General features: G+C 41.7%; 1 protein-coding gene across 1 annotated transcript; it reads left to right on the top strand.

Moving 5' to 3' along the window:
- The first annotated feature begins 7,373 nt into the window (after positions 1-7,373).
- On the top strand, positions 7,374-13,260 carry LOC131220993 (large ribosomal subunit protein uL6-like). Its single transcript, XM_058216042.1, has 3 exons — positions 7,374-7,811; positions 12,500-12,622; positions 12,718-13,260. The coding sequence occupies exons 1-3, from the start codon at positions 7,449-7,451 to the stop codon at positions 12,802-12,804; spliced, it is 573 nt and encodes a 190-aa protein (XP_058072025.1). The 5' UTR covers positions 7,374-7,448; the 3' UTR covers positions 12,805-13,260.
- Positions 13,261-13,744: the final 484 nt, after the last annotated feature.

The following is a 13,744-nucleotide window of genomic DNA, read 5'->3' as shown; positions in this document are numbered from 1 at the left end:
CTGACCCACACCCTATAAAAGAAATAGCAAGAAATCCTCTGCCCGTTTTCAGTTTGAAACTGAGGGCCTTCCAACTCCAAAGTGGCCCACCACGACCACTTTCTGAGCCATCCGAACTGTCCATCTGGTTCGTGGGCCTCATCCGACCAAAACCATATAGCGGTTTGGTTCCGTGCATAGGGACGAGAAAGATTGGGTGAGACCATTTGGAATCCCCTCTGCGGCTGAGATTTGAGATGGTGGGCCCATCTGTGACCACCTGGGTGGCCCAAAATCGCAATGGTCAGGAAATCCCATCCATTCGACCGTTGAAGGGATGTTTTGTCCATTGCCAAAAATGGCCGGACATCCACCTGTAGCAAGGAAAGAACGAGGGAACCTTTCCTTTTTGGAAGTCGGCTACTGACCGTCCGATGGGCCTCATCCAATCGTCGAAATTCCTTCATCCATTGCTATATATATGGGACCCTATAGCCCTTGGGATGGGCGTAGAGGAGAGAGGAAAGAGAGTGGAAAGAAAGAGAGAAAAACAGGGAGACCGACCCCCTGTTTCAGCTTAAGAGCAGCAGGTAACGGCCCATCTCTCCCTCCTTTTTTCTTCCTTCTTCTTTAACCATGGACGCCAGTATAAGAGCCGTGACCGACCTCCTTCAAGCCATGAGGACAGGCCGTGCCAAGGCCAGTGAGCAAATCCTAGGGCCAAGCCAATCAATGGCTGTGTTTCGGGCTGAGAAATGATGGTGTATTCGGACTAAAGATGGTGGCTACACTGCGGGACGAAATCAGGCCTGTTTATGGGAGGGTGTTTAGACTGGAACCAAGCCTAGAAGTAGCTGTGGTTCAGTCAAGATAGAAGCTCTGTTCTGAGCCAGAATCAGGCCAAACAATGGCCATGACTTTGAGCTGAATTCGGAACAAGTGATGGGTTTGTTTTCGGACCGAGGCCATGCCGAATGATGGTTGTGCCTCAGGCTGAAACCAGACCAGATAGTGCCTCCGTTTTGGGCTAGAACCAGGCCAAAACAATGACCGTGTTAGGGACCAGAAACGGATTGGAATCAGGCCTTCCATCAGGCTGTAATGGAAAACTAGAAAAGGACCTTCAATCAGGCCTTGGATTGAAGAGAGTAAGGTCTCTTGCTGGGCCATGTGTGGCATTGGAAACGTCGATCAGTTGGGCCATTACTGGAGCCGCAACAGGCCCCTGAGTGGGTTTTCAATCCAAACCAAAAACAACCGTGTCTCGGGCTGAGGACGGACCCTCATCAAGGGTCGTGTGATGCACCAATAACGGCCTCTAGTAAATCCATGAAGGAAGCTGGGAACGCCCTTCAATCCATCTTCAGTTGGGCCTTGCAGCGAGCCTGAGAAACGTCCTCCAAAAGAGCTCTAAATTAAACAAAAAATTGTCCCAGTTCGGCAGTAAAGAACTAGGACTGAAAACGGTCCTCCTGGCTGGGCCATTACCTGAACTGGAACCAGCCCAGAACCCCTTACCTAGGCCCTTGAAATTGGCCTTTCATTGGGCTGTCATCCGGGCTAAAAGCCAGCCCAGTAGGGGACTGAAATCACCCCAAGATTGGGCCTGTAACCAGGCAGTAGGCCTGCACAAATCCAGGCCCTGCACGCTGGCATTAGATGGACTTCAAGCCGATATCCAACGGGCCTCACCATAAGGAAGGGAAAGTGGGTCAGACGTTTCTCAATGGGCCTCACTTAAATACAGTGGGTCACCCCCAAGAAATTTCAGTAGGCCGCACCTGAGACCACAGCTCAGTAAGTCACACCTTGCTGTCTCAGTAGGCAACACCCTATGAGCTGGTGGACCACACTCAGTTGGAAAAGATCCCATTGAACCTAGGGATGGCCTAACTCAGCCCTACTATTGGACCTAGATGGGACTCAACAATTTGGGCCCTAGTATAAGACAGTTGGGCCTCATTGGGCAACAAGGTGGAACCAAGTCCAGGTCCCATGTAGACCTCACCTTTGGGGGCATTTCAGGCCTAACCCATGCCCCCTCCTCACGCATCCAGACCTTACAATCCTATTCATTTCAAGGTTGGGAATGCCTTTTAATATGAGTTGTGGTGATTAGGAATGAATCTAGGAAGCTACTCACGTGACACCGAGCAGTAGAGTACTCAGGATCACTTGAACCAAGGAAGAACCTGCAACATTCCTAGTGATGATTCCACTCCCCTTGGGCTTTTCATCCCCAACTAGACTAAGTGTAGTCATTATAATGATCTAGAATGTGTGGATATTTTAACTTTTTCAAGGAATGATTTAAATAGTTCGAAATAGATTTTATTTATTTTGGCATATTTGTTTAGAATAATGATCTCCATGATTTAGAGATAATTGACTTACCTAGTAAGACCACCAAGTACATTTGATGGTTGAGTTTGAAAGCATACTATAGGGTCATGCTCATACTTGATTAGCTTATTTGAACATGTGAATTAAACTATCTAAATCATCTGCTTAATGCGTCACTTCACTTAATACATATTTTGGATTATAAAACTCATGATCATATGATTCGTAAGTGTACATGCAATGCTCTCTACTTCTTATCTTTGAGCGGATTCCATGCTATTATTTGCGACACACATTGTTAAAATCTCTCCATGAAAAACTTTAAATAAGAAGAGTCTGTGCTTGGGGTGTAACTAGACTAGCTGTGACATGAGTGGACCCCTAACATGGAGGTTGTGGATTGTGGCAATTGATTTTGGGATTTACTATCCATACGTGGTTCCTTCTATCTAACTATGGAATGAGCCTTGCAATATTTACAATTACCGTTGTTTACTCGCCTTTTAATCATACATACCATCATGTTTTAATCGTCGTACTTAACAAAATTGATAATTCATTCCAAGTCAGAATATGGTAGTGGCCCCTTTGCAGTAGAACTGATTGGCCACGTGTTGGTGGGTACTACACACACCCTGAGACGGTAGCCTCATGGGCCGGGGATGGTAATAATGGGATATTATGCTCGAGCCGTCAGCATACGCTGGGCCAAGAGCTCCCCATAGTGACCGTGACCTTATTTAAAATGGCTGAGTGTAATTGGATTAATAATGGACTGGCTAATCATGCATACATGAGACAGACCAGCATCCATTGCTATCGTACGTGATGTACGTATTGTTCTGACTAGACAATTTTCTTAAGTTCGATAATTGCATGGGTGACGAGCCCACTATCCGCATGGATGAGCATCCCCGGGGCGATGATTGCATTTCATACATTCACGTACTTAATAAGACTATCTTCTGTGTTTTGGATTTCCTATGCGTTTTTATGCTATTCCTTATTTAGGGCGACGTTGTGTAATCTTGAGGGGAGATCACACTAAGCTGGCTACTCATTCATCAATGTTCAACCGTACAGAAGACGCAGGTATAAAAGTCGATGAGTACGCGGCTGACTTGGATGCGGTGGTAGTCGAGGAGGAGTTCCACATTGAGGAGCCGCAGCAGGAGGTGGCCACCTATTTTGAGCTAAACCAGTAGATTAGTTCTTTATTTTTATTTTCAGTACATTTAAGAGCTTGAGAAACTTGTGGTTATGTAATTGGCCCCCATCACAGTAGGCCAGAATATTGTTCGTATATTGGTTCAGATATATATTATATTTTTTTCCACTATTTGCACTTTGATTTACTCACTGATTTCCATTATCTTTAGCTAACTCCTGGATTCTTGGAATTCGAGTCGTGTACTCGAGTTCTGAAAACTGGAACGTTATAGGGATCCATCCATAAACTGCAGTAACTTATTAGTACGTAGAATGGGAAGAAATTGACTCCTCAATAGTAAATAATTGTCCTGATCTAGCTTAATTGATACCAAATTTGTAACATTTGAAATAGAAATCGTAATAGATGATGCCATGTGTAATAATCAAGTAAGTAGAAGTAATGCAACCCGGTCTTAGATTGAGCGACGACAAAGAAGAGAATGCAACTTGCTAGATCGGCGAGCCACTGAAAGTAAGCTAATCAGTGGAGTGGCAGAAGCCTAGCTAAAGACGGAACGACCCGCTTGTTGCGCAGCACACCAACAACGCAGTGAACCAAGATCCAACCTCCGGTCTTACCCACAAACAATAAACAATAAGAAATATAAACTAGAAAAAGAATCAATGCATTCCAAACAAACCACAAGATAAGATATATGTGGAAAAACCCCAAACAAGGGTAAAAAACTATGGATACAAATTTTCACTATGAAAGAAAACGAAGATTACAAGGCAATATACTAACCTCTCCCTTAGAAGTACAGAGAAAACCCTTTGCCCACACCTTGGAATAACTCTCATTAATACCTAGAAAAGCCATAAGGACCCCTATTTATAGTTTAGGTAACTCTCCTTTCGCACCTTTGCTAAAACCGACTCAAAAATCCGCAGTCTATATCAAATCCGGACTCAAATCTGCGTAAGCTCGACTGGTCGTGCGGAGTCTTCGACAGGTTGAGTGGCATCCTCAACCGGTCGAGCAACACCCTCCACGGGTCGAGCATATCCCACGACTACTTGAGCACCTCAGAAATCTAAAATCCAAACTCACTAGAAAACGAGTCGAGCTAGTCTACGACTGGTCAAGTGGGCCACTCGACCGGTCGAGCAGCTGTCCAGATGTGGCTCCACATCTCAACACCGTTCATTTTTGTTGTTGACTTGTTTAGCATTTTTTGAAACGATGCTATAGAAACTAGCAACTATTCAAAACATGATCATGCAGATTAGTGTGCCATAAGGAGGTGACAACATCCAGAGATGAAGATGCAACAAACAGTCCGGCAATCAGGACATGGAGATGACCACGATCAGAAAATTGAGAGAGAAGATTCTTTCTATAGGCTTTGATACCATCAAGAAATACATGTTAAAAGAAAACTCACCTTGAACTGAATCACATGAATGACAAAAAAGTCTTTGACCTAGCTACCAATTCATTTTGACATGTATAATCCCAAAATTGAAACACATCCAAGGTCAAATGGACCACACCATTGGATACATCTATTGGTGGAAACTCTCGGGGCCACTAAATTTTTGGATCAAGCTCATATTTGTGATGTCCTATTATTTAAGTTTGTGGCCTCATGAATAAATTGGATGACAGACAAATAACACCGTGGCCATAAGAAGGTTTCAATGGCGGAACTCTTTTTCTTGTGGTGCGGTCCACTTGAACGTTGGATATGCTTCAATTTTGAGCTCATGTCCTCAAATGAGCTAATAAAATGAATAAGACCGCGTGAATACCATGCATACATCCTAGTGGGCCCCACAAAGTCTAATTATGTGGTGTTAGGTTCACCATGCAATTTGTGCCCGTGTTTCATAGTGGGCCCCACCATGATTTATGGGCTTATCAACACTGTATGAGCATTTTGTGTTATCATTTCAGGATATAAGTAGAAAAAATTGAGGTAGGCCAAATGCTCAAATGGATCACATAACAGCTGTGATAATAATGCCTACCTTTTAAACTTTCATAGGCCTATATCAATGTTTATTTGCCATCCAACTTATTCACAAGATTATAGATTTGAATGAATGCAAAGTACAAATATCAGCTTGATCTAAACTCCTGTGGCTTTAGAAAGTTGTCAATGACAAGCATTTAACCGCTGCTATGTGGTCCATCTCGGCCTTGGATCTGCATTTTTTATTATATTTCATATTCTAAAATGACGTGGCAAAGTGGATGGACTGTGTTGAAAAATCCATACATCACGGTGGGCCCCTTAGAGCCCCAGTTTGAATTCCTGACTCTTACGCGTGGGTTTCTAGCAGGCTTGACTGATGAGTGGTCCGGATTTCGTATACCCCATCACTTGGACACGCTGTAAAGGACGCAAATTAGGCACTGCCCTCTCCTGTTCCGAGCTCGTGACAGGCTGGAGCTCCCACGAGTCACGGTGATGTATGGATTTTATCCACACCGTCCAATCATTTTTCCATATCATTTTCGAATTTTATCCAAAAATAAGGAAGATACATGGCTCAAGTGGACCACACCATAAGAAGCAGAGGTGCTAATGAGTGCCACCGTTGAAACATTCCTAAGACCCCACCGTGTTGTCTGATTGTGATCCAAGTCATATGGACATGAATGAAGGGAAAACACATATATCATATTGATCCAAAACTTTTTGGTCCCAAAAAATTTTCAACAGTAGGAATGTAATCCCCACTGTGTGTTCCACTTGGTCTTTAGTTTTATTTATTTTTGGGCTTATAATCTAAAATGATATGGAAAAATTGATGGGTAGTGTGGATTTCTTGCAAAATCTTTGCCCACAAAGTTACTGCATCGGGATGCAAGGTGGGTCCATACGTGATGTTTGTGAGAAATCGACCTTGTCCATCCGTTTTGTGATATCATTTTAGTATAGTCCAAAAAATTTAATATGAATCGAAACTCAAATAAGCCGCGCAAGAAAAAATAAAAAATGGAAATTTAGTAACCACCGTTCAAACATTTGCACGGCCCGACAATTTTTCGTGTTTTCACCTCATCCCAATGGTAATTACCTTTTAAAAGGTTGGGATGACATATATACATCAAGGTGTAGCCAAGGAAAGTTTCAACGGTAGTAATTTCTTTCCACGCCTTTTCTTCTCTTCCGCCTAACTTGAGTTTTTAATCCTGCTCGTTTTTGTCTTATTATACAAAAATGAGCTCGAAAAACGGATGGACGGTGTGGATTTCTTTTTTTTTTTTTGAAAAAAAGACCATCCCGGTGGCCCCACCTTGCATCCCCGCCGCGTCCTTGATGTAAGGAGCGGATTAACTGTTTACCGGGTAACAACTTAGCGCGAGTGTATCCTAACCATGTGAGGCCATCTTGATTTATATTTTGTATATCCACGCCGTCCATCTGTTTTATCATTTCATTTTATATTTCCATACCAAACCATGAAGTATCTAAATATCAGATAGAACGTACCACCAAAAAACAGGTGATAAATGACCATTAAAAACCTTTTGTGGGCCACGAAAACTTTGGATCAATCCTATATTTATATATTATCTTCATCCAGGTCTTATTTAAATTATCAACAGGTTAGATTGAAAATAAACATTATGAAAATCTAATATGGTCCTTTTATAATTTTTAATGGTGAGAAACTCAATCACCACTGTTTCCTGTATGTGGTCCACCTAATATCTAGATATTCTTAATTTTTGATATCACGAACTAAAATAGGTTGAATAAATGGATGGACGGCGTGGATATACAAAATATCATAAAGGTGGTCCCACGTTAAGGGTAACGCATACGCTCCCGCCCCAACTTGCTTCTCTCTGTCCCTTATATATTAAACCACCGAGTTAGGGTTTCATTCTCTTGTAATTCTCCCGCCCGCTTCACAGAAGAGGTTCCGCCTCACAGTTGAAGAGGGAAAGGGTAGAAGACATGAAGACGATTTTGGCATCACAGACGATGGACGTCCCAGATGGAGTGAAGATCAAGGTGAAAGCTAAGATGATAGAGGTGGAGGGTCCTCGTGGGAAGCTCATCAGGAACTTCAAGCATTTGAACCTGGATTTTCAGCTGATCGAAGGCGGTAAGAAGCTGAAGGTGGAAGCGTGGTTCGGATCGAGGAAGACGATGGCTGCCATCCGTACCGCCATCAGCCATGTCCAAAATCTCATTACAGGCGTCACTAAAGGCTACCGCTACAAGATGAGATTCGTCTACGCCCATTTCCCTATCAATGCCAGCATCACCAACGGAAACAAGAGCATTGAGATCCGTAACTTTCTCGGTGAAAAGAAGGTATCTCAATCCCTTCTTCCAATCCTCCATTATCGATTTCCCCATTTTGATGCTGATCTGATCCGTTGATTCCGTGGGGCTCGCGAAGTATCAATGATCTTAACCTTTCATTTGGAGTTCTTCTTTTTCTTCATTTGTCTTCTTGAACAAACAGGCTTCCCAGTGAATGGTTAGGATTTTCCGATTCTTGTAATCTCGGGTGATTGGGTCGGATCCTGTGATCCAAATGCAGGTTTTACAAAATCCAGTTACTAGGATCCAAATGCAGGTTTTACAAAATCCAGTTACTAATAAATAGTGAAATGCTCAGCTTCGCACCGATTCTCATGAGAACTTTTTTGATAGGTGATGTGAGTGTAAAATCTGAACAGTCCATGTGATTTGGCAGCCCATGAAACCCTTTGGACCCAACTTTCAGCCTGATCCAAAACTTTAGTGGGCCATGGAAAAAGTAAACCGTTACTTCCCTTGATTTGCTTCTTTTTGTTATGGCCCACCAGTGTTTTGGATCAGGCTGAAAGTTGGGCCCTGATGGTTTCATGGAGTGCGGCATCACATGGACCGTTCGGATTTTGCACCCGATGACACGGGTGCAAAGGTGCGCACGTGCCCTCATGTAAGAAGGCTCGCAGGTGAGCATGACTCATATATTAGAGGTGTGTTTTTAAGACTATAATCTGCCTGTGATTGAGTTCCATCCATTTAATCCCGTGGACCAAATTCTTGGTTTATTTTCTGTTGGTCTGTCTGCTTCTTTTTTTTTCTTCTTTTTTTTTTTCTTTTTTTTGCTGATTTAATAAAAATTTCATATTTCCAAAAAAAAAAAACACTACGATGATCTCCAAGCCTTGTCCAGTAGAACTCGTGCGTGGAATGTATTAATGCATAAACAATCTTCAAATTCGTCCTCCCATTCCTCACAGATTTGAAGATTTTTGTCAGACACATGGCACAAATGGACTCAGCCTCCACAGTTGAAGCATGCATTGTTGGTTCTTCCTTTATTTGAGACCATTGTATAACCTTGGAGTTCCACTGTGGCGGTGCTGGTCATTGGCTATGGCAGCAGTGGTTGCTGTTTTGTTTCCTGTAGACATCTTCAAAGGGTGAGTGTAGCTGAAATGATGATGTTGAGATGGCAAGATGAGGAAGGAGTGGTACTAAAATACTGATAGGTAATAGGGTGAGGGGAAGTAGACTAGATGGTTTGGTTATTTTCAATGGAGACCGAGAACTGCGTCTGTTAGGCTTGTGTTGGTACAAGTTGAAGGCTCTAAAAGGGTAAGGGGAAGGTTTAAAAGGTCATGGATGGAGGTAGTAAGAAAAGACTTGATGACCTATGGTCTACCTGAAGTGTGGCCCTTGATGGGTGCAAAAGCAGAACATGATTCATGCAGCTGACTCCAATTAATTTGGACAAGGCTTAGATTATGATGATGGTGACTATGGCAAACGCTTGGATGTGATGCTGAGGTTTGCGAAACAAATGTGCTCATGATAGCATAAGATGAGGACTGGCTCTCTGCTTAAAAGTCTAGTGATTCATCCTTCAAAAACAAAAAAAAAAAGTCTGGTGATTCTCTTAAGCTATTCTTGTACTTGCAACATGATCTTTATAAGGTTTATCAATATTTTCCGGACTGTGCTCCACCATTTCTTGCTGAATATCCATACTAAAAATCTGTGTAATCTGAGATACCTCTGTTTCCATCAGGTCATATCCCATCCCCTTGTCAGATCATAATACTTCCAGAGTGTACACTCCTTTTATGCATAGATTTTCATGCTGCAGGCCAAGAAATTCTCAGAAGACATTCGATTTGTTTCTTATCTTTGCATTTATTTCTTCCCAAGTTGAGATGGGTGGAAGGTCACTGCCAATGTGCCTCAAAAGCCCTTAGTTGGTGCATCAATTGCTGTATAGATGTCAATACTTTCTTTTTCCCCACTTGCTATCATAGGACTAGGAAGTCCTGCTCCTAATGGGTGTAAACAAATTCCAATTTTTAAGAATGCAGTGGGGAAAGTTGGGTTGGAGAGTTGTTGGTCCAGGTGAAGTTGTTTGAGGAAATGAGGGGCTGATTCCAGGATTTACTTTAGGGGGTTGAGTGTTGACAAAATGAGAACCTAATTTGGGACTGTTTGGGGCTGAATTGGAAGGTTCTGATGGGTTCAAGATCAAGGTACATAAGGGTTGGCATATTTGGGGATAACGTGATCTGAGATTCAAAGCGATAGTATGATCATTCTATGAAGGATATAAAGCAGACAACGGACCACTCAATCAGCGGCACGAGGGTGATTGGTTGCTGCCATAGATCAAAGGGTCAGCACCATGGTCATATTCGAAAGGAAAGAAGCAGCAGTCAATTGTGATCGTAGATATATGGCCCGGCATGTTGATTACCTTCAGAGGTATGTTTGATGAAACATTGTAGAAAATGTAACTTTAAGGGCCTGATTTGTGTATTGGAATATCTAATGGAGGCTTTGGGAGATGTGGTTTTAGGGTTGAAATTGTAAGGGGTGCGTTTAATTGTCAGAATGTAGATCAAGGGATTAAGGTTTGTAGTACTGAGATGCAAGGGGTTGTTTGATTTGAAATTGGGAATGCATATTAGGGTTTTGAGCTTGTATGGTTGGGTTGGAAGGGGCTGTTTTGGTTTTTGGGGAGTAAATCAAGGGGTTTAGGTTTGTACGGTTCGTTTGTAAGGGGTTAATTTCAGTTTAGGAATAGATCCAAGGTCTGAAGGTTGTATGATTGTGATTGGGTGGGGTGTAGTGACCGAATTTGTTATTTGGGATAAACCAAGACAGTACAAAAATTCTGAACTCTGAAGAAGCTCCTCCGTTTTTGCCTAGCGAAAGAGCAGTGAATGAAAAGGTGATCTCAACCATCTTAGCATCATGCATACATTAGTTAACACCATTGACAGTCTTTGGAGATTGTCAACAGCGAGAACTCTTCCTCTTCCAACCCATCCGAATGCCTGTCTTCGGACTCGCCATGGTACCATATGATCGATTTTTCTAATGTACTCAATCAATTTTCATTATTCGATATGCTCCATAGTTGGTAAACACAATCTTTTCCACTTCCGTTGTGAGATTCTATAGCTGGAAAGATCATTACATAACCAGCAGACTTTTAACGGGTTGCCAAAACTTCACTGAATCTTTGGGAAGCTAATTACATTTTTTCTAAGACTGTCTTTATCTAGTGCATTCATTAGTGTGCACAAATGTTTGACCAATCTACAAGTCTGTTTAACGTGCTACATTTGTGCATGTCTGGAATATGACATGAGAAATGTGATCTCGGAAACTTAGCCTCGCATCTCTGGTGACTTGAGAAAGTCTTCAGAACAGGAGCCACTACTCTCTAGCAGTATCTTGTGCTCCTTGATTTTTACAAATGGAGACAGCTTTTGCTTGCATGTGGTGATTCGTCCCATGTGTTTTTTGTAGATGGTAGTGGCCATACCCTTTTTGACGTAATTTGTGACCACTTATTTATAGTTTATACACTTTAAGAAGTAATCATCACAAAAGTAGGATGGGGTGTATAGTTTGGGAAACCAGAACTTTTTCTTCTGAAAGTGGAGTAACCATTTGATGAAATCACCATTTCATAGGCATGGAGCTGTGAGATGGAAAAATCTAAAGGCCTGTTTGGGTACCTCTTAAAAATGAGTTCATCGCATTTTAGTTAAAAGTTATTATGCACTAGAGATTTTTAGGGATCAAAATAATTTTGATAACTAGATATTTATATAAACTATAATCTCTAATCCATAAGTACTCTTAGGGCATGTTTGGGCGGTGGGATTAGAAGGGATTAGGTGGGATGGGATTCAAAAAACATAATTATTACCCATGGTAGGGATTGTCCCCTATTGCCATGGGATAAGATTAATGCCATGCTTTGTTGGTAATATGGTGGTATATTGAATGGATATACCCACCATCATTTGAAATTACTGAGAATAACACACGTGTTATATCTAAACCGTTCATTTGTTTTGTAACCTCATTTTATGGCATGAGCCTAAAAATGAGGTAGATCCAAAACTTATGTGGCCCCAAGGAAGTTTTCAATGGTAAGTATTCAATCCCCGTTGCTTTCTATGGTGGGGTCCACTTGAGCTTTAGAGTTACCTGATTTTTTGGCCCATGCTCTAAAATAATCTCGAAAAATGGGTGGACGGTGTGGATATAGCCCACACATCATGGTGGGACCTACACAACTTGCTAACATTGAGTGAAATTGGCACAGGACCCAATGCAATTCCATCTAATCTAATTCCAAGCTTTTCCATTCTTCCCAAACACGGAGTGGAATTGGCATAGGACCAGATGAATCCCATCCCACCTGATCCCTTCTAATCCCACTGCCCAAACACGCCCTTACTGAAATAAGATGAACTCATTTGTAAGTGGCATCCAAGCAGGCCCTAAACTTTAAATGATATTTTCAGAGGGAAATAATAGCTAGATAGACTGCTTACCAAAAAAAACTATAAAATCCATAATGGAAAAAGGGGCCAAGGATGGCCAGGATCCTCCAATATGGAAGATTCTTTGGGCATGGTCCACCCACACACCAGTGGGCCATCACATCTGCAGATCGCTTTATCACCATCATCATTGTTATTATTGATGTCTTGGAACATTTTCTTTTGCATTAGGTACGGAAGGTAGACATGCTTGATGGCGTGTGTATTGTCCGGTCTGAGAAGGTCAAGGATGAGCTCATATTGGATGGAAACGATGTTGAGCTTGTCTCGCGCTCGGCAGCCCTAATAAACCAGGTAGCCATTTTCTTGCTTTTCTATTTTCTTCTCATCCAACATCTTATTATCATCCGCCCATAATACTTACCCTACAACTGAATTCATGCGCACAGAAATGTCATGTGAAAAACAAGGACATCAGGAAGTTTCTTGATGGTATATATGTCAGCGAAAGGGGAACCATGGCTGAAGAGGAGTAACTGAAGAAGGTATGCAGCGTGCATTCGGTTTACTGATGCTTTGTGGGAGAGTTTTTTGTTTCGATTGGTAGGCTTGGCCTTTTTTTCAGACTGTTTAGAGATGATAGTGGTCGAAAAACATTGTGGTTCATGTGTTTTGAGCATGGGAATTTTTTATTTTTTAATTTTAATTTTATTTTGTTTTTTGTTTTTTCAAATGCTAGAGTGGTGAATTTTTTCTTGGCCTTTTAATCTTTTATTTGATCCATTACTGCATGCTTTGCTCTGTGAAGGAAATACAGACAATATGCTTGGTCTGTTAATACGCACACTTTTCAGTTTGTTCAAGTGGGGCCTGGGGTTCAGTTTTCCTGACCGTTGGTCTGTTGGGACAGATCATGGTTGGGTCATGCCCCAAACTCTTATCCTAGAGTGGAAGTTCCTAATTGACAGCCTTGGAGAATTGTTTTGGTTGGATTTGGGCAAATTTTTTTATTTTTTTATGTTTTTTTATTTTTTATTTTATTTTTATGTTTAATATTTATTTATTTGTCTTGAATGTCGAGTTATAGGAATTGGAATGTGAGGACTGTGCCATGTAAATGATTTTTATGTTATTTTTTTTCTTTTCTTGTTGGCCATGATCCATCAGTGGTGGGCCTGGTGGACTGCAGATGAAACCTGGTCCTTGAGTATAATCCATGGTGCTCGGATATATTTATTCTTGGTTAGACTTTATAGGTATCTCATGAAATTTCCTCTTCAGCTTGATATTTATTCTTGGTTGGTCTTAATAGGTTTCCCTTCCCATGAAATTTCCTCTTCAGCTTGATTGGAAGTACAGAACCATCTTCATAAAACTCTCAGTTTGAAATTTATGAGCACTATCCTTCACCTTCTTCTATCTCGTGAATTATAGTCCCAACATATTGAAAGTGGTCATTCTGGGGGTAGTGTAGTA

Source organism: Magnolia sinica, chromosome 12, assembly GCF_029962835.1.
Source record: "Magnolia sinica isolate HGM2019 chromosome 12, MsV1, whole genome shotgun sequence".
NCBI lineage: Eukaryota > Viridiplantae > Streptophyta > Magnoliopsida > Magnoliales > Magnoliaceae > Magnolia > Magnolia sinica.
Note: the sequence above shows the minus strand (reverse complement) of the source record. Positions and strands in the feature narration are given on the sequence as shown.

Coding starts and splice junctions, on each gene's coding strand:
- LOC131220993 (XM_058216042.1), top strand. CDS start 7,449: ATGAAGACGATTTTGGCATCACAGACGATGGACGTCCCAGATGGAGTG. Junction 7,812..12,499: donor ACTTTCTCGGTGAAAAGAAG/GTATCTCAATCC, acceptor CTTTTGCATTAG/GTACGGAAGGTAGACATGCT. Junction 12,623..12,717: donor CGGCAGCCCTAATAAACCAG/GTAGCCATTTTC, acceptor TCATGCGCACAG/AAATGTCATGTGAAAAACAA.